Source organism: Eublepharis macularius, chromosome 2 (genome assembly GCF_028583425.1).
Source record: "Eublepharis macularius isolate TG4126 chromosome 2, MPM_Emac_v1.0, whole genome shotgun sequence".
Classification (NCBI taxonomy): domain Eukaryota; kingdom Metazoa; phylum Chordata; class Lepidosauria; order Squamata; family Eublepharidae; genus Eublepharis; species Eublepharis macularius.
Window position 1 is genome coordinate 35,398,656 of NC_072791.1, and position 21,606 is coordinate 35,420,261.

The 21,606-nt window shown below is 41.7% G+C and overlaps 1 protein-coding gene across 1 annotated transcript; it reads right to left on the reverse strand.

Moving 5' to 3' along the window:
- Positions 1-12,386: 12,386 nt before the first annotated feature.
- GPR65 (G protein-coupled receptor 65) lies at positions 12,387-20,191 on the reverse strand. The gene is made up of 2 exons (XM_054972462.1): positions 20,131-20,191; positions 12,387-13,908 (listed from the first exon to the last, which is right to left on the reverse strand). The coding sequence occupies exon 2, from the start codon at positions 13,899-13,901 to the stop codon at positions 12,822-12,824; it is 1,080 nt and encodes a 359-aa protein (XP_054828437.1). The 5' UTR covers positions 13,902-13,908; positions 20,131-20,191; the 3' UTR covers positions 12,387-12,821.
- Between the last annotated feature and the right edge of the window lie 1,415 nt (positions 20,192-21,606).

The following is a 21,606-nucleotide window of genomic DNA, read 5'->3' on the forward strand; positions in this document are numbered from 1 at the left end:
TGCGAGGCTGAGTGTCCGCAAGCTTTTATTTTGTTCCTGGAAGACATGGCAATGAATATTAAACAGGTTATCTATGTTGATTCTGTCGCTTGTTGTTAATGTAAATTATCTTTTCTGTCAAACCTCCTAATTACAACATCATTTGAGAAGTCACACCCTGGCAGGTCTTTAAAATGAATGAATACATTAAAGATTGTTCTAATGCACCACAAACAATTACAGCAGAGGAAGATCAAATAATGGGACATTAAGCCACAGCAACTTGGTTTTACAAGAGGAAGATCTTATCTGCTGGCCCATGAGATCCCCAGCAAGAGATCTTTCACCCCAAAGCTTGCTCTCTAGCTTACTGTTCTGATCTGGTGGTACACATACCACTGGTGGAATGCAGAAGCACTCTAAGGGTATACAAGGTTTTCATAAGAAATGCTAAGAATTCGCTGTCTCTCAATCCCCATGTCCACGTGCAAGTGTGATATGGCATCTCCTCTGACCCTAACTGCCATGGATTAGCCATCTGTGGTCTTTTAACCTGCTAGTAGTAATCCATCATTCCACCAATCCACCAACAAGTTTCTTTGATATGCTACTTCCTGATGACCCTATCAAAGGTTATCCATTGTGCTTCTGCAATACTTTATGTCCCTAAAACTTACCATACATGATAAATATAATAACTTTTTCTCTGTGTAGCTTCATTGTGGAAGACCACTAGGATTCCTGGAGCTACTCTATGTATGGAGCCATGTCCTCCAGTTTACAAGATCTGAGCAAATCTGTTAACGATGGGACATTTTGGAGGTCTTTCATTCAAATGGTTGCAATAGTTCGGAGGCAACATGATGGCACATAACACACATCATGGCGCCAGTTTGCTTCTATTGTTTTTATGGGTTTTTAAAGATATGTATATGGTTTTAATTGTATATGTTGTTAGCCCACTTGAGCCCATTTGAGGGGAGGATGGGATATACATTTAATAAAATAAAAATAAAAATAAATAATGTCACTTCTGTTTTTTTTTAGCAGCAGGGACATGATGTTACATGTGATGCGAGTGGTGGTGGTGGTGATGGAGGATCCCCCACTGGGGGAATGGGTCCGCGTGCATGCAGTGATGGTATGTCTGGGAAAAGAGGAGAGACTAGGACTCCTACCAGGATGTATGAGAATGCACATGGGTGAAAGACTACCAACTGCACCACACTGTACTGCCTGAAATTGGGAAAAATAACCCAACAGACAGCTCAAGCTGTTATGAACAGCTACAGTGGTCAGTGAAAAATTGGCTCTCTGCTTGTGTGACCAGCTTACAGAATGTTAGTCAACCCAATGGTTGTTCAAGCATCTCTAGCTCCCTCTTGACTGAAAATATTTGTGTCTTTTAGATATGTTATGAAGGTTAAGGCATTTGAGAGGGCATTTGAGCTTGATTAAAGATGGGCAAACTCACCCCTTTATTGGATCAATAGGCTGGTTGATTACTCTGATGTGATTTAAAGTTTGTTTTATAACATTTAGTTATTATTTATTATATTTAAAATATTTATATGCTGCCTTTTCACCCAAAAGAGGGTACCTCCAGCAGCAAACAACAGATAAATAAAACAGATAATTTAAAATTCATATATAAACAGATAATTTAAAATTCATATATTAATATAATAAAAAATATAGACTTAAAAACAAATGCACACACAATCAGGGAGGAGGGCCCCCAAAAAAGTTTTCTTGGGGGTTGCCAATGAAAGAAAATAGTCTGCACTCATTGGTGGAAGACAATGACAAAGGCAGACAAGTCAATATCCCTGTGGAGGGAGTTCCAAAGTTTTGGCCCCATGACCGAGAAGGTTCTTTCTTGAGTTTCCACACATCTAGCCTCAGATGGTGGGGGCTCCCAAAGCAAGGTCTTCAATGATGACCGAAGCTATTGTGTTTGATTTTTTTACTGTACTTTTATGTGTTTCTTTTTTTTGTAGCTTGCTTGGAAGGGGGTGGGGAGAAGTAGAATATAAGTATTTTAAGAAATAAAATAAGTCAGCACCCATTGAGGAAGTATCTACAACCCTTTTCTCAAAGATCTTCAGTTATATAAGATATGTTCCGGTTCCAAACTACAGTTATATATCTGTTTCCAGAAATCAAACATCATCAACTTCAGAACTCCATTGGGATGGTTACCATCAGGCCTGTAAAAAAAAATCACCCTGTCCTTTTATTAGAGGCTTAATGTGTGGGAATGGGCAGGTGAAGTTTTTCATGGCATGGAGGTAAAATTACATCATCTGGTAAATAACAGCCCATTAAGCTTCTGGTAAAGGGGCAGGATATTTTCCTCCAGGCCTGTTTGCAACTGTTCTTATTCTGTATGCTCCGAGCAACTTTCTTACAGTTAGGGTTGCCAGTCTCCAGGTGGTAGCTGGAGATCTTCTGGAATTCCAACTGATCTCCAGGCAACAGAGACCAGTTCCCCTGGAGAAAATGGCTGCTCTGAAGGGTGAACTCTATGGCATTATACCCCATTGAGGCCCCTCCCCTCTGTAAACCCAGCCCTATCCAGGCTCCACCCCCAAAATCTCCAGGAATTTCCCAACCCGGACCTGGCAACCTGTTGGGATTTTGCAAGTGTCCTATGTTCAGTCATGAAAGAGTTAAATTGTTGTTCTGTTTGTTTAGTCAGATAGCTAGTTAGCATAGGACCGCTTAAGCCTCTAATAGAAGTTCCCACCATAGAAAGAGGCGTTTTAGTCTAAATGAAGGAATCTAGGATTGTCTATTGGATAGCAACATATACTAAGGTTTTATTGCTCTTTGTTTAGTATTCTCAGTTCAGTCTCAGAGCCAAGCTACAAGTGACGCCTGACACAGGTTGGACACTTGTCAGCTTCCCTCAAGTTCTGATGGGAAATGTAGGCATCCTGGTTTTACAGCTTGGCTCTCCATTACAGCTGCAAGACCAGGACGCCTACATTTCCCATCAAAACTTGAGGGAAGCTGACAAGTGTCCAACCTGTGTCAGGCGTCACTTGTAGCTTGGCTCTCAGTCTCTAAGTTTCTATCTCTAAGCTCCTATTCTAGCCATGAAGACGTAATTAGTTAGATATTCTTTATTTTCTTACCAAATGTACCCTTTCCCCCTGTTATGTAGTAAAGTATTTTTATAGAGCTAAAACCACAGAAGTCTGTCTATTTATTTCCAATGTGCTAATATTAAACTCTGCTACTTTCTTTCCTTTTTAATTCTCACCACCAACACAACCATACTCACAGTGCAGACCTACTCACCTTAACTGAGAGCTCACTTATCTTCAGTGAGGCTTCATCCCAGGTAAGTGTGCATAGAATTACAGTTTTAATGTTTTTTGCTACCCTACACCATTCTCAAGAGTGAAGTAGATCATCATTATTTTTCTCATAGCAGTAGTACCAGCACCTGGGGGGCCTCTCCCAACAGCATCTTGGAGGGTGGGCTCTCCCAAGTCCCAAGGGGAAAACTGGTGGAAATCAGTGCAGCCTTACATATGAGTAATGACACTTTTTAAAAACAAAGTCCTTGGTATCATTATTGGCATATTATAGTGATTAAGAGTACAAACTATGCCCTTAATCACTTCAGATTAAATACAGACAGGGAGACTTCCGGTTTGGCTAATGGCGGGCTGAAGCGGTCCAAGGAGCTGGATCGTCAAGAGTGACTGTTTTGGGCAGGCCAGGTGCTCAGATCACCGGCTGCCACTTCTCTCCAGGCAGGAGAGGAGCCAGAATGCTACAAGTTCCAGAGAGAGCAAGATCTCAGCAGGGGGGAGGGTCCAGGACGATGGATCTCCCACACCGCTTTGAGGTACTCTCGAAGAAGGACGAGCTAACATCTCTGCAGCACTCTTTGAGTCGTTGCTCGGCATAAGCCCGCCAGGACCCAAACTTCAGAACCAGATTTAGCTAATGGGTAACGAATGAGGCAGCACGAAAGACCCAAACGGAACAAATCAAGGTAAAAGAACTTTATTTGGCTTTCGGATTTAAAAAGAGAAGGAAAATCTTTACTAAAAATTAAAATTGTGGACTGAGATGATAAAATAAGACAGGAGCAAGACATCTTGAAGGAAGATTTGAAATTAGAAAGATTATAAAGCGTAAAAGAAAATAACTTTTGTTTATGCATACTTGCAGTTTGGAGAGAGATAGCTGGCTGTGAGAAAAGGGATGGAGGTGGAGGAACGGCTGAGTAAACATCACGAGAGAACGGAGCAAGAAGAACATCGAGCGGAACTGCCTAGAGAGGCTTGATTTGGAAAACAGGAAGAAGGAAGCAAAGCAGCAAAGAAGTCCCTGAAGAAGCAACGCGAGATATGGCAGCGAGAAGGCAAGAGGAAGGGGATATTCATCACTTTGAACTACCTTAAAGTTGCCATAGAGACTCTCCGCCCGATATCTGGTGAGATTAAAATAATACGAATATTTAAAGCAAAAGATAAAGAAGATGTCGGTGGGGGGGGGAGAAATCTAGTGTAAATTTGAAGAGAGTGGAGAAGAAACGGCAGGCTGCTATGCGATCAGCTATAAAATCGTTGGGAGAAAAAGTTGCAGAGGGACATAAAGCGTTGATACAATTTATTCGGGAAATGAACGAAAGTTTAATTAAAAGCACTAAGGATATATTTAAAACAGTTGTGGAATTGAAAGATGAAGAGCAATCAACTAGGCAGACAATTCAAGGATACGAGCAGGCGGCAGAAATTGATTACAAAACAGCAGGATGTAAACAACAAAAACGCGAGGGGCGAGGAGAAACGGAGCAGTACTTGCAAGAAGATCTGAATGAAGATGTATCAGCATTTCTAAAGAATCAAGTGCAAGGATTAACAACAAGCATGAAAGAGAGAGTCATCCCCAGTTACTTCAAGTGGAAAAAGCTACCAAGTGACAGAAGAATTCAAGTGAAGAAGAAAGCCGAGAAAAGTAATATGAATATAAGAATCAAGCTACAAGTGGGAGTTACTTAAAAGACTAAGGCCACAGTTTAAAGTCTGAAGAGTTTATTTTTCATTTCTTAGATGTGGGATGTATGGGGTTTTTAAGGTTAAAAGTCAATTGAAGAATTAGTAAATTAGGATAAAGTGAATAAGGGAAATGTAATGTATAGTTAACTAGGTAATTGATATTAAATACATTTATATATAAAACGGTAGAAGGAATTAAGAGGAAGGCAAAATTGTTAATAGTTTTTTTTTCTTGTTTGTTTGTCTATTTGTAGAATTGGGATGTATGATGCAAATGAAAGGTCGTGAGCTAAATGAAGAAATTAGCAAATTAAAAAAATGGAAAAATTGGGAAATGTAATGGAAAGTTAACTATGCAAATTGATAGTAAGCAAATCTACATATAACTGTAGAAGGAAATAAGAGAAAGGTTAAATTGTTAATTTTAATCTATAGTGTTATTTGGGAAAATATTAAGCTAAATGTATTTAGATAAAAAAAATGGGAATTATAAATGAATGGTTTGAAGAAATGTATATGAGCAAAAGAAATATGTTCTGATGGCTTTTTAATAGCTTATTAATAGTTATAGAATTGTATTAAGTAATGGTAAGCTAGGATTTTACCTCTAGTTAGTAGGGATAAAGGAAAAGTAATATAGAACAAATGATAAGAAAATACGGGACCGTAGTGCTGTCGGGAGTCTGCACAGAAAAGGGGGGAGGGGGAGGGGTTGGGATGCACTTAGGGACAAAGGGGGAAATGGATTTGTAAGATATGAATAAATTGTAGGTCAACCCATCCAATAAAAATTGGTTTTTTTAAAAAAAGATTAAATACAGACAGAAGTTTTTCTAGCTTCTATCCCCACGAAGCTCACAAACTAAATAATTAAAGAGTTGCGGGGAAGGGGGGGATAGAATATGTCATTAAACTTTAAAAAAACTTTAAGAATTAAAGAGTTGGGGGTATAGAATATGTCATTAAACTTAAAAACTAATCCGGGGGTGGGGGATAGGTGGGTGGGCTCACTGTGTTAGTCTGTTGCTAAGGAGAGTCTTGCAGTACCTCCAAGAGGAACAGTTTTATAGTAGCATAAACTAAAGCCCATGAAACTAGAGCTCTCCAAAGCTTGTCACAATAAATCTGTTCATCTTTAAAGCACCACAAGAATCTTGTTTTACAGACATAAAATTTGTTTTTAACAGCCTTTAGAAAACAGTGCTCTGGCTTTATCTCCCAAAGCAACTTTTCCAAAGGGAAGCCTCTTTGGAGTCATCAGAACCAACAGTTCCTACTTTGCCAGTTAAGGCAAAGCGTTCTTAAGTGGCTCCCTAGATGAAGACAGCAAGGGAAGAATTGCTTCTCACTTGTCCCCCCCCCCCCCAATAATGTTTTCCAAACAAATCTCATTTCAGTACATGGACCAAAGCTGCCCTCTAGTGAAAACAGTAGATCAAACAACCCGCTTTATTCCTTTTTTATTCCTTTTTTCCAGCAATATTGTATAAAAATAAATGCAAGCAATGGTTTCTGTAACACAGTCCAAGGAACCCTCCAGCTAGGTTCCTGAGTCTAATGCCTTTGAGCATGTGTTTCATGAATGCCCTGGAAACTCACCTCCTTGTTCATGGCAGAAAAGTTTGAGGTGCAATGGAAATTCGAAGCTCTCTTGCTCTGTTCACAAATTACAGTGAATACATATGCATCCTTGCACGGACACACATACACCTGTTTGTATGAAAGAGCCAACATCCCTTCACTTTACAAATGAAACTGGGGACCAGTTGCTGGATAAATGTGAGGTTTGTATCACACGTGCAGCTGTACATGTATTGACTGTAACATAAGAATTACTCAATGCATGTACAAAGAACAATCAAGTGTACTGTCTACATGGATTAAATGTACATGTGTTCACTGTAACTCGTGAACAAGGCATGTAGTGTGGAACTTCAGAGCATTTGAACTTAGGGCGTGTCTAGTAGCTCTTTGGACTCTGGCTATTGTCTGAAACACCATTGCCTTCAACATATTTAACTGAAAGAGCAAGTAAGGTAGGAAATCAGTCTCTAAAAAAGCTGAGGCAAGAAAAATACCAATTCAGTGACAGCAAACTTGTGGTAAATACAGAAGTGTGTCCCAGCATCCCAACTTGGACATCCACAAGTACAAATTTTCAATTTGGATAACATTTACAAGTGTTCAGTGTCTATAAAAGAGAGGTCATCTAAACCATTGGACTGAACGGAGGTTTGCTTAAATATCAGAGCTAGTCCATAGTCATCATTTCTCCTCTAGTCAATAACAACTGTTGTGGAAAGTAGGATTTGTCACAGAATCAAAATAGAGGTAATGAGTGATCTCTCTGCTCTTTCATTTTTAAAATTAAGTTTTTTAAAAACCCTGTGGGTGGAGTAAGACATAGTAACTGTGTGAAAGTAATAGCAGCTGGTATATGTTGAATAGCAAGAGGAACAACACAAGGGAACAGGGTTGGATCAGACCATTTCTGCATGTCATTAGACGTGTGGTTCAGTCACAGAACTGTGGTGACTCACACACACACACACACACACACACACACACACACACACAGAGAGAGAGAGTCTTTTGCCAGACACACACACAGTGTTTTTTGCTGGTTTGCAAATTTACCAGAGCCGCACTTCATTTTGTTGTTGTTGCTTATTTCTGTCTTTTTTTAATCTTGCATTTTCTGGCATATTAACATTTAAAACATTTCTTTCTCAAGAAACATCCTCCTACTCACTCAGTCTCCACTCAGTTCTTCCCCCGAAGCTCTTGCCTCTCTTACTTTACATTTTTGTCCAGTAGCAGAAGCCTGCTTGCAATAGTGTCGCCCGAAGGCAGCTGGGCCGATGGCCAGACCCTTCCCGCTTCAAACCAAAAGAAGAGAGAGATAGAGGCTCTGAAAGGAACAAGCTGTTTTATTGAAGCAATAGGATTACACAGGCCTGTGGGTGCCAAAGAGGAACCCAGAGGCTTCCTGAACAAGGATTTTTATAGACTGTAAATCATCACTGATAATTGACAGATTTTAAGCATCCTATCCTCGTCCGCAATTTCCCTCTCCCTTTCCCCATTGGCTGAGGTACTTGGGAGTTACACCTTTCCAGTCTTCGCCTAAAACTCCGCCTTAGTTTACATCTCCCATTACTCGGATGGTGAAACCCCCTACTCATATTTGTTTTATACCATACATAGTTTGTCACACATTAGCACACACACATGTCTGCAAGTCTAACCACAAAGGTCATAGCCCTTGGTGCGTCTGCTACCTTACTTCCTATTTTATATAGCTGAGCGCAAGTATCTGCTACTTACTTCCTATTTTCCATGGCTGAACACAGCTATACTTATCTTTCAAAAACCCACACATCTTTCCTGTTTCAGTGAGACAGAAAACAGCTATGTATAAACTTCTTTATAATCTATAGGTAAGAAAAAGGTCATAGCGAGCAAGCAAATGGTTACTTTATCTAACCCCCTGCATATATATAATATAGCCTGAGTTATAGCTGAACCTGTGAGCAGGGCAGGGGTCTGAGATATATCTAGGGTTTGCAGGCAGGGTGAGGGCCTGAGACAGGAGGGGGGCAATTATGGACTTTCTCTTTTTGGTGCTGGCTTACAATAGTAGCTGCATGCATGTCTCTTTTAAAAAAAATTCGTTCAGCATTCTAGCATAATAGTGCACGTGCAAAGCAAAAAAATAAATAAAAAGGGGGAAGGGCACCTTTTGTAGATGCTGATGAAAGCACCCGACTTCCCCTCCAAAATGACTTTTTTTTTTGGCACGTATAGAGATTTTCCTGTGGTCTAACAACCAAAGAAGCACTTGTTGGTACTGCATGTGAAGGCTGAGTTGTTGGCACAGCAAAACACAGATCTAGAGTGGGGAAAAGGCAGGAAAATCAGGTGGAGTGGAAATGGCCTAAGACATGTAGAAGTCCTAAATAATGCCAAGTTTAAGGGCCCTCATAGCATTATGCCCCTACCCAGTCATTTAGTAATTTATAACTTTTTGTTTTATATTTAGCTGACCCTCATAATATAAGGCCCTAAGCTGTTGTTTACTTAGTTTGTGCACAAATCCAGGGATATGAGGCAAAAGACTTCATGGCTAAGGTAAAATTACAGAAAGGGACTTGAGACTTTATGGGCTATTCTACGTATGTTGAAGTCAATGAGCTTAGAAAAGTGTAACTTTGTTTAGGATTGTACAGGCAGTGTTGCCAGACAGTCTCCTTCCAAATTAGGGTTGCCAGGTCCCCTTACCCTCCCAGGGGGAGCGGAGGGACCTGACACTCACCTTTCTTTTCTCCTTGCGCACACATGCACTCCAAGGCCCATGCAATGACATCATTTCCAGATAGGGCTACAAATCTCCACCCAGGGTGGGGGATCCCCTGTTCCCACCTCCTTCCCCCGACCCCACTTACCTAGCTAGTGGGGGAGGCATGCCCCTAGGCAGTGCAGCGTGCCCCTGGGTAGCGCGATGTGACTCACAACAGGCCTGTTTTGGGCTGAATCGCGCCTGTGGGGGGCGATTCAGCCCTTCAGCAAGTGTGGGAGTGCATGCTGGGCCACCCTTTGACCTGCATGATGACATCATGTCCCAGGAGTGACATCATCATGCATGCTGGGAGCGCGCACATGCATAGCATGCACAAGACGGAACACCAGACGTCATGGAGGGCGAGTGCCGGGTTCCCAGTCCCCCGCCAGGGGACTACAGGAACCTGGCAACCCTACTTCCAGAAAGTGACATCATTGTGCAGGCCTGCTGTGAAGTGCAAGAGCACTCTTGAGGTGGTACGATGACATCACTCCAAGAGGGAGCGGAGGGACCAAGGAGTGATGTCATTGCACTGACCCAGGAGTGTGCTCGGGAGGTAGGGTTGCGAGGTCCAGGTTGGGAAATTCCTGGAGATTTGGGGGACAGGGCCTGGAAAGGGCAGCGCTTGGAGGGGGAGGTGCCTAAGTGCGGCATAATGCCATAGAGTTCACCCTTCAAAGCAGCCATTTTCTCCAGGGCAACTGATCTCTATTACCAGGAGATCAGATGTAATTCCGGGAGATCTCCTGCTATCACCTGGAGGCTGGCAAGGTGAGTAATGGCAGAGGCAGAGAGTTGGGAATGGGGGATCCACCCCCCCCCATCCCAAATACTGGATCCTGGGGAGATGGGAGGACCTGGTACTCACATTATGAATGATCTTTGCATGTGCACTTTGCATGTGTACACTCCTTTCCCTGCTGTAGTGATGTCATTTCCAGAAATGACATCATTGTGCCAGGCCATGCAGGCCACAGCCCACGCTGTAGGCCCAGCCTGTGAGTGATGCCACACCCTGGGCCAAGTCCAGCATGTTCTGCGGCAAGTGAACTGGCTTCCTGCGTGCCACATCATTCACTCCCTTTCCTCACCTTTCCCTTCCTTTCCTCCTCTTCTCCTCCCTCCCCTCCTGCAGCCAGGTGTCCAGTATTTTCAGTTCATTTCCCCTGGAAATAACAGCCTGTCTGGGTGAAAACCAAACTCCTGGCAACCCTATGTACAGCAACAGTGCAATCCTAAGAGCGCTTTCCTGGGTACAAATTGTTTCAAAGTGTGTTACCTCTTTCTTCATATTAAACACACTCAGTCTTTCAACAAATTTTAAACTTTATGGTAATAACTTACAGAGCTCTCTAAATCTTGGCCTTTTCTCCTTCTACATGGGCCCCAACTGAAGAGAAAGAAAGTGGGTGTTGTGGTTGTCTACTTCCTGACTCCTCCCAAGAACGACAACATTTTTTTCTATATTAATACAGAAGCTCCATTGACCAAAATGGGAGTTATTTCTGAGTAGATTTGTTACTTGAGTATACCTGCTCTCAATAACCCTTTCTCTGTTACATTAGTCTTTGAGTGAGCAGCCTAGCTGGGGCAAACTGCAGATATTTCAATAATCAGACATGTGCTGCTGCATTCTTGAAGATGTGCAACAAAGAATAGGATGCTTCACAAATTCTCTTCACTGTAAGCTACTTATTTTGTTGCAGGCTGCACAATTAAGTTGCCACATCCTGGATAACATCAGGCTGATATACTTCCATTTCCTAGATTGTGTTACTATGGCAATATGTAGGCTAAGCTGAAGCAATAATACCCATGAGTTAAAATTGGTGAGGGAAAACAACATCAGGACACATCTTGAGAAAATACCATAGGAAATTATGTGTTGCAGTCGCCGATGCTATCTTTTGCAATAAGACAATAGAATTAATTTTGGAGACTAAAAGAAGCAACCAGTGACAGGGGCTAAGGCAGAAAAAAGCATTATTTCAACACTGTTTATACTTCTCTGCATACCCACTTTTTGGCCAAGTTGTAGTAATAATAATAATATTGGATTTATATACCATTCTTCAGGACAACTTAACACCCACTCAAAGCAGTTTGCAAAGTATGATATTATTATCCCATAACAATCATCCTGTGAGGTGGGTGGGGCTAAGCGAGGTCCTAGAAGCTGTGACTGACTCAAGGTCACTCAGTGGGCTTCAAGTGGAGGAGTGGGAAATCAAACCTGGTTTTCCAGATTAGAGTCCTGTCGCTCTTAACTGCTACACCAAACCAGTACCAGACATTGTATAACTACAGATACGATAAACTCAAAAAAAGTTTTTCTACACCATTTACTGCTCTGTCCTGGATAGCCCAAGCAAGCCTGATAGACGCTAAGCAGGGTTGAACTTGGTTAGTAATTGGATGGGAGACCTCCAAGGAAGACCAAGGTTGCAGAGGCAGGCAATGGCAAAACCGCCTCTGTTAGTCTCTTGCCTTGAATACCCGAGCACAAGTCACTGTAAGTCAGCTATGACTTGATGGCATTTTCCACCACCTCACTATTTACTATATTATACACCACGAAGAACAACGTAGAGTAACAAAGTCTGCAATCTTATGGACACTTTCCTGGGAGAACAGCCCATTGGATAAATGGGACATACTTCTTAGCAGACCTTCTTAGGATTGCTCTCAGCATGTACTGATGTCACTAAAGGGTTCTATGGTATATTTATCATCGTATACAAAAAGAGAACAACAGGCACTCCCCTCTCAATAAGCAGCCTATGGTGGTGGGAAAGCTAGAGTCCTGGATAGATCATAGGCTTCTGTTTCCAGGAGCTCTCACCATCAGCCTACCAGGCTGATGCTCCGAGGTAGCGTGGGCTGATTCACAGAGCCCTCATTGGCGGACAAGAGACCCTACAGACTGGCAATGCCAAAACAAGTTCTAGAGGAAGAGTTTGCACACAGATGTAATGGTAGATTTATTTATTTAGACAATTTATAAGAATTCTGTAGCTATTCGTACACTTCCACTAACCCAATAATGTGCAAATAAAGTAGGGCATAAAATTGTTGCCTTCCTGCTTATTGACCATCTTATACCTTCCTCGGTAACTCTGAGTGAAACTAAATCCATGTACACCCTACTGTTAGAATGAGATTGGCTCCCAAAGATACTTATTTCAATTAAATGCATCAAAAAATAGAATGGACGAGATTAGGGATATATGGGTGAGTTTATGGGAGTCTGACCCTGGCATTTGATGACACAGTACCAGACTCTTTTCCCCAAAGAGAAGGTGCAGAAGGAGAAGCAGGATACAGGGGCTGTCTGACAATAGAATTGCCAAATTGTAATAGCAGCCCTTTCTTGAATCTGAAGATTCTTCTGTTGCCTGCCTTGAAGAACCCAACCATATGGGGAGAAGGAGACCTCCTTACCCACATTTGTCAAGTTTAGCCCTCTGTTGTATCAAAACCTACAGAAAAGTTGCTGATTCTGGAACTTTTCCAGTTCTGCCCTGTGAACTGCTGGACAAGGCAATGCTTTGTGACTGTTGTACATCATTAGGGCTGACAGAAAAACACCACCCCCTGACCATGTTCTGAACATCTGTTCTTCCAGTTTCACTTGCAAAACAGTAAAGTATTGGGTCAAGTATACAATTTAAACTCGTCAATGCAGTTGTAATTCTATAGGGCTCATACATTTTCCTAGCATAGGAACAATTGTTTGGCTCATAGATACTACGAATAAGCAGCACAATGTGATAGGGAGTGAAGCATAAAATAAAAGTAATGATAATGGTCAGCAGTAAGTCCTTGATTTTCTTTTTGTCCTTATCCTCTGTGGCTTGATTATTTTTCACTGCTTGATATATCTTTTGGTAACAGAACATCATTATTAGCAAAGGGATTGCATATCCCAAACAGACCCGGTAAACGTTTAATTTGGCTTGCCAACTTTTTAGAGGGTATGTATCATAACAAAGAGTATGTTTTGAATGGTTACTGTCATTAGAAAATTCTGTAAATGTGTCGTCGTTATATAGAACCTGAGAGTTTGATATTATTTCAAAGACCCAAACCATAATAGCAACAAGGAAGGCGAATCTTCTTGTACGTAGATAATGGAATCTTAGTGGGTGAACCACAGCTAAGTACCTATCAATGGAAATGCAGGTGAGAAATCCTGAACTGGTGTAATAATTCAGGTATTTGAGGAAAGCTGAGGCCGTGCAAAGGTGTCTGTGAAGAGTCCAGTTGTCGTCATTCTGAGCATAATAAATCCATAGAGGCAGGGTTAGGGTGTATAGTAGATCAGCTAAAGATAAACTGAAGAGATAGATTCCCAGTTCATTTTTTTTCTTCACCTGGCAACAGGATACATAAAGAGATGCAGTATTGGTAGGAATGCTGATGATAACCAGAATGCTGTAAAGAGCAGGAAACAAATGTTTATCTAGCTGGTGCTCTATGGCACAGTTCTTTGCTGCTGTTGTAGTCTCGTAACTCAAGGTGGAATACAGAGTAGAAGTTAATGGATTTTTATTGGCCATGGTCCAGCTGGAATAAAGAAGAGTAGTTAATGTCTTATTGGAGACCTTCATCAGAAAGTAAGGTCTCCATTCACTGCCCCCTGCACCTGATGCAAAGGAAAGAGAAAAAACAGTCAGATGGATTATTTAGCTGCTTCGATTAAGGGTGGAATTACAGATTAAATGTAACTTCTCTAATTATTTAAAGGGATGTATTTTTCTGAAAGTAAACTAGGCATTACGTAAATAGCACTTTCGTTTGTTTTGACCCTAAAGCCATTCCGTTTCATTGGAACACTCTGAGTTCTTCTCTAGAGAACTCTCTCTATTCACTATCTTCCTACTGTTTATAATTTTATAAACTTTTGTCATATCCCTCTTAGTCATCTTTTCCCTAAACGAAGGAAGAAGGAAAGAAAGAAAGAACGAACAAATAAACGAACGAACAAACCACTATATTTTTTCATATTTCCTAATGGTCCAGCTCTCTGGACATTTGGTTTCTCTTTTCTTTATTTTACTTTTTGCAATGAAGCGACTAGAGCTGTTTACAGAGTTCTAACTGCAGCTTCTCCCATATATTCATATAAGCTGTATTCATTTATTTAGATATTCATACCCTGCTTTTCACCCCAATGAGGACCCAAAGTCACAACATAATTCTGCTCTCCTCTGTTTCATCCTCACAACAAGCCTCTAATGTAAGTTCGAGCTCTTCAAGAACTATAGGTGAGTGGTATCGGACAATCTGTTCATGTGTATGTTGCCACTTTGCTCTAAAACCTCAGTACTTACTGCTTCAGTTTGACATATAGTTTCTTAGCACCAGAACAGATGTGATGAAGACATGTATCGTCAATTTAAAATTAAATTGTGTATGTGTGCTATGCTATTTGTGGTTTTAAAATGGAAAAAGATGTATTTAAAATGCAAGCCACAATCCAGGAAGAATATGTAACTCTTCATTAGTAACATTTTAGGCACTTACTTGTGGGCACCCTTGACATTTACACAGCACACAGCAGAGCCTTTTTGGGTTATTAGAGAAGATCTTTCAGATTTTTTTCATCACCAGAATAGCTGGTTGGAGCCCACCAAAGAGAAGCACTAAATCATCATTATTAGCACTTTAAGTTACAGAATTTGTCTTAACTGTACTTGTAGCTTTTCCTCAGCCCCCTGGTATTTATAAGTATACTTCCTCTGAACATGGACATTTCATTGAGCTATAATGGCTAATCATGGTTTATAGACCTGTCCTTTGTCAATAGGTCTACTTCTTCACAAAGGCAGAGGGAACCTTGGTGGGGTTTTTGCTATTAATCTTAGGGCTGCAAAACCTAGGCTTTCCCGTTGCCTGCCAGGGGTTTGCCCTGTTGCCTGATGATCACCTGCCTCTGGCAGGCAACCCAGGAAAGCGTGTACTTGGTGCACTCCTGGCAGGATGCACTTCCTGATGTGACCTTATTGCACCAGCCATGAGCATGCTCCTGCACCTCACTGGGGTCAATTTTGGCCCCAATTGGGCTGAATTGGTTCTGAACAAAGCGCAGGAGCACACCCATGGCTGGTGTGATGATGTCACTTCCCAGAAGGGATGTCATTGCGCCTCCCTGGGAAAGCACACACTTTGTGTGCTTGTCAGACAACTTCCAGTAAGTCCCAGTCTACCTCTCCCACTGGGAGGGTATAGGGACCTGGGAAGTCTATACCAACCTCAACAATGGTTACTTTGAAGATAGGATTACTAGTTCCTACCATCCAGATGGGGCCTGTAGTTCTCTTGGAATTAGAACTGATCTCCAAACTACAGAGATCTGTTCCTCTGGATGAAATGGTAGCTTTGACGGAAAGAATCTATGGTATACCATAGAATCTAGAATAAGAGGGAAGTCCTAGAGTAGCTCCATTGGGTAGATTCTTCTACAGTATACTATACAGAGTAGGAGAAACTGCTTGATGGTCACCTATAAAGGCCAGAGGTTGGTTGGGGATGGAGAGAAAGATGGAATTGTTTAGTGTTCTCCTATTGGTCTTCAGAGTGGACTTTTGTCCTTAACTAGGGTTGCCATCTCTGGGTTGGGAAATTCCTAGAGATTTGTGGGAGGAACTTGAGGAGCGTGGGATTTGGGGAGGGGCGGGAACTCAGCCGGATATAATGCCATAGAATCCACCATCCAAATGAGCCATTTCCTCTAGAAGAACTTATTTCTGTAGCCTGGAGATCAGTTTTAATTACAGGAGGTCTCCAGACCACCAGGTGACCGTGTGCATGCTTTGCTTGTATGAGGAGACTACAATGGGTAAGTCTGGGATAACCCTCCTCCTGCTGGAGGGTATAGGGATCTGGGAACCCTAGTACATCTATATGACTAGCGACAGGCAGTTAGAAAACAGTGTATTAGGAATAAGCTGGAAAATAAAGTGCTCAAGTTGCTCCCTGGTGAATCTATTGCCTCATGGCAGAGTATGGTTGCCAAACTCCAGGTGGGAACTAGAGAGTTCTTGGAATTACAACAGATCTCCAAACTACAGAGATCAGTTCCTCTGGAGAAAATGGCTGCTTCCTAAGGTGGACTCTATGACATTATACCCAGCTGAGCTCCCTCCTTTCCCTGGACTCCTCCCTCTCCTGGCTCCAACTCTATATCTTCAGGAATTTCCCAATCTGTAGTTGGCAACTGTATTTTTTAATTTATACCTAGTAAGTAGAGCAAATATAAAAAAGACTGTATAACTCCTGTACTCTTTCAAGCAAAGAATTCAAAAGCTGGTCACACTGCCTCAGACCCCACTTAAAGGAGAGTGCATTATACTGGTGCAGGAAATGAGGTTGTGTTCCCTTGGAGAGAAACTGTGAACCGCTAAGTGAGTCAAGACTGAGCAAATTATGGCAATCCTGAAATCACAGCAGCCCAGCAGAAAAAGGAGGCTTTGCAGGAACAATTTAATGAAAAACTGAAGTCTGAAGGAGGAACTTAAAGCAGCTGTGAAGGAGGCTTTGGGTCCTGTGCTTTTAAAGGCGCGAACCCTGTTTGGTTGGCAGCTACAAGGGATTACAGCTGACCTGGAAGCCCCGCATCTAGTGGCAACAGCTGAGGAGGGCCACAAGGTGAATGTGTGAATGGGTTGGACTCTGAAATCTTTCATTCAGCATCTGTCAATGAAGAATTTTTTTGTCTACTTGCCAGCACTGTTCAGAGTCAAAAGCTGAGAGACAGCTTCTGGAATGGAGAACTGCTCTGAAGTGAAAGTTGAAAGTTTGTCAACTATCTCCAGTCACCCTGGCACGTCTGCTTATAAGTGTGGTTTTCTGGACCTCCCAGCCATACTTTTCAACATTTCACAAATGAAAATGCCGATACTCTAGCAGGCTTCTGGATATGCCCAAGTTTGCCAACCTCCAGGTGGGGCCTGGAGATTTCCCAGAATGACAACATATCTCCAGTCTACAAAGATCAGTTTCCCTTTATTGGAAGGTGGACTGTATGCGGAGCTGGCAACCCTATTTCCCACTCCATTAAAAGTGCTGTATTCATTTACATTTTAGCAGCTGCAGAAACTTGAGAAACAGGATATTAGCAAACTGATCAGAAACAGTTTTTAAATCTCATGTTTTCAGTTCACAATAGATCTGGCTTTGCTTACCGAATAGCTGCAGTTCAAATATATTCAGCAATATTTTCTATATAGATAAGCAGTATTTGGGTGTGTGTAGACCTGCACACTCAGTCATTACAGTGTACAGTCTGTGTATGGTGTACATGTTTTTATTTGTACACATATTGAGTAATTGTTTTGTCACATTCAACATATGTATAGCTGAACATTCTCTTTGAATGCCACATTTATCCAGGTACTAGTGTCCGGTTTTATTTTGAAAGTGAAAGTGCATTGGCTTGCTCTTACAAACACGTGTGTATGTGTAAGACATAAATGCATCCACTATACTGTAGAAAAGAGTCCAGTAGCACCTTTAAGACTAACCAACTTTACTGTAGCATAAGCTTTCAAGAACCACAGTTCTCATCATCAGATGCATGGAGGGTATGAAGAAACTGGTTAGATATATATAGGTGGTGAGGCGAAGGGGGAGTAGATGTAATCAGTGGCTTCTGATAATGGGATCAGTTGCTTCTGATAGTGTGATAACCATTCATAGTTTCTATTCGATCCAAGTCTGACTGAGTCAAATTTACATATGAATTCCAATTCAGCAGCTTCCCATTGGATTTTGTTTTTGAAAGGTTTCTGTTGAACTATGGTCACCTTTAAGTCCTTGATGGAATGTCCTGATAGATTGAAGTGTTCTCCCACTGGTTTCTGGATGTTGCCATTTTTAATGTCAGATTTGTGTCCATTTATGCTTTTGCACAGAGGTTGGCTGGTTTGTCCAATGTAGAGAGCAGATGGACATTGTTGGCACATGAGGGCATATATCATGTTGGATGAGCAGCTGTAAGAGCCAGAGACACTGTAGTTGATGCCATTAGGTCCTGTAATCGTATTTCCTGGGTAGATATGAGGGCAGAGTTGGCATCTGGGACTGTTACCTGTGTTGGTGACTCTGCTAGCCAATTCACAGTTGTTACTGAGAAATCATTTAAGGTAGGGGGGCTGTCTGTAGGCAAGGAGAGGTCTTCCACCCAGGGCTTGTGAGAGAGAGGCGTCGTTTTCCAGGATGGGTTGATGATATGTTGGATGGGTTTGAGCTGGGAACTGTAGGTGACAACCAGTGGTGTTCGTTTGTTAGGTCCTTTAGGTTTGTCCCGGAGCAGACTGTTTCTGGGTACCAGTCTGGCCCTGTCGATTTGTTTCTTCACTTCATTTGGTGGGTACTGTAGCTCCAAAAATGCTTGTTGTAAATCTCTTAAGTGGGAGTCTGAATCAAGAGCATCGGAACAGATATGATTGTAACGTAAGGCTTGGCTGTAGACAATTGACCGAGTGGTATGTTTAGGATGGTAGCTGGAGGCATGTAAATATGAGTATCAGTTGGTGGGTTTCTGGTATAAGGTGGTATTTATCTGTCCATTATGTAGTTGTACAGTGGTGTCCAGGAAGTGTACCTGTTGTGTAGAGTGGTCCAGGCTCAGGTTGATAGTAGGATGAAAGTTGTTGAAGTCCTGATGAAATCTCCCAAGGGCTTCCTTCCCATGGGTCCAAATGACGAAGACTATGAATGGTTATCTCATTATCAGAAGTAACTGATTTCATTATCAGAAGCAAACTGATCCCATTATCAGAAGCCACTGATTACATCTACTCCCCCTTCCCCTCACCACCTATATATATCTAACCAGTTTCTTCATACCCTCCATGCATCTGATGAAGAGAACTGTGGTTCTCGAAAGCTTATGCTACAGTAAAGTTGGTTAGTCTTAAAGATACTACTGGACTCTTTTCTATTTTGCTACTACAGACTAACACGGCTAACTCCTTTGCCCCTATACTGCATTTCAAAGAATATTGTTATTGGAAGGGTGTGTATGGCATTTTTGTCCATGTGGGTGCATTGATATTAGTGTGTCTGCTGCCCCCCTCAAACCATTCAGAGATTTAACTTATAAAGATGACAGGAAGGGTCTGGGTGGATCCTAACAAACTTCTAGTGGTCCCTAACAAAATTTCTGTCAAAGGAGAAATAGGGATAATTTTTTCCAAGGGACTGGTATTTGATATTAAGGAAAACTGGAATGCATGCTGAGAACAATATTTTTACTGAGTTGTTTTTTAAAAAGTAATTGGCTCACCTTCACTGGATGATAGTAGTTGCCCTCCTATTGGCCTTCAAAACTTTTACTAGGAAGACTTACCACTGTCCTTGCACCAGGCTATGTCTACCCCAGCCCAGAAAATAAGTCCCGTTAGTTCCTGGTATGGCTCTGTCACCAAAGCTCACTGCTGGCACTTTGCCAGCATGGCCATGCAAATCTCTAGTGACCAAATATAGGTACCAGACACAACTTGTAACCACAAGTACGATAGGGTCACTAGTTTTTTGGGTCACTAGTTCAGCCAAAGAGTGCCAAGTTAGGTATATATTTTTAAAAAAATCCTATTGTGTAAATTTACATCATGATCTGTCAAGACAGAACCTCTAGCCTTGCCATTTGGGTGATATCAGACAGAATTTTAAGTCCCTGTGGCACAATACAATCTGGTTTTCCATGTTTTTTTTAAAAAAACCTTCATGAGGATCAATAGTACCAAGAGTCTCCATCAGTGTCTTGTCAGCAGTAGGACTTACCTTGTATGCCATGCGGTCCTCCTCTGTTGCTCTGTTGTTTCAGAGTTCCACACTGAGAAGACACGCTGCTCTGATGAAAAGGAAACTCAAAAAGAAAGAGGAAGTTGCCGCAGAATTTTACTTTGATAAACCAATGAGGAAACTTCACACGTAAATGGGTAGGGTAGAGGAGGGGAAAAAAAAAACTTGTAGCTGCCCAGACAATCATTTTCTTGCATCTTTTCACATCAATCCTGAATTCATGAAGGAGTTGTATGAAGCATCCAGGTACCCCTCCGTCATCCCTGGCTCCAGTTCCAGCTAAGGTCCCTTTCTCTTCATTATCCAACTTCCATCCTTGAAGCTATCGATAGGAGACAGGAAACAGGCCACTAAGAATTCCCTTCCCCAAGGAGATACTCTTTGTATCAGATGACAGATACCTGATAAAGGGAGCTTTGACTGTCAAAAGCTCATACCTTGCAAATCTTTTTGGTCTTTAAGGTGCTATTGGACCCAGAACTTGCTCTTCCACTGCAGACCAACCTGAAACTATTATTAAAAATGGTTACTGTCATTTGTATTCTCAGTTGATTTTATTATTTTTTTTAGAGTTTGACTGATGGGGATAAACATATAGTAACAGGGAATAAAATGACATTCCATAAACTAAAGAACTTTGCCCATTGAAAATGTTCCTGAATGAATTTTAGGCTACAGATAATTACAAATATCAGGTCCTGCTTCAAAGCATGATTACATTCACACCGTTCCTCTAAAGGTCTCAGGGAACTGTACACCCACCCTTTCCCATTTGATCCTCACTACCACACTGTGAGGAAGGTTAGGCTGAAAGGGAGTGACTGGCCCAGGGTCTTCCAGTGAACTTCATAGGCTTTCCAAAGCCTCATCCAACATTTTAATACTCTAGTTCACTGGCTCTCACATGGTGTGAGCCATGTTCTGTATTTAATGATTTTAAAAAGTCTTTGATTCATCACAGTGTTAATTAACCATGTAAAATAAAAGTTATTCCTCAGTGGACTGGATTTATCTTTGGCCATGATTCAACTCAGAGTTAGGTGCCCTAAACCTATTGGAATCCATGGGCTTATGCATGTTTGTCTCTGCGATGTCTCCGAGTCTTTTAAAAAGACTGAGGGAACTGAGGGCCAAACTACAAGTGATGAATGACCCTTGAACGGCAAGTGTATTCCTCCCTGTTCACTTGCCCTCCACTTGCTCTCCATTTGATCCACTTGCTGTTCGAGTGTCATTTGTCACTTGTAGCTTGGCCCTGAGTCTTTAAAAAAGAGCAAGAATTCTAAAAATGTCTGCTCTTCTGTGGGAGTGAATGAATTTTGTGTCATAAAAAGCACATTTTCACTTGCCTCTTCTATGTACTTAGTGGTATATCAGGGCCAAGCTACAAGTGACGAATGACACTTGAACAGCAAGTGGATTGAGTAGAGGTCAAGTGAACAGGGAGGAATACAC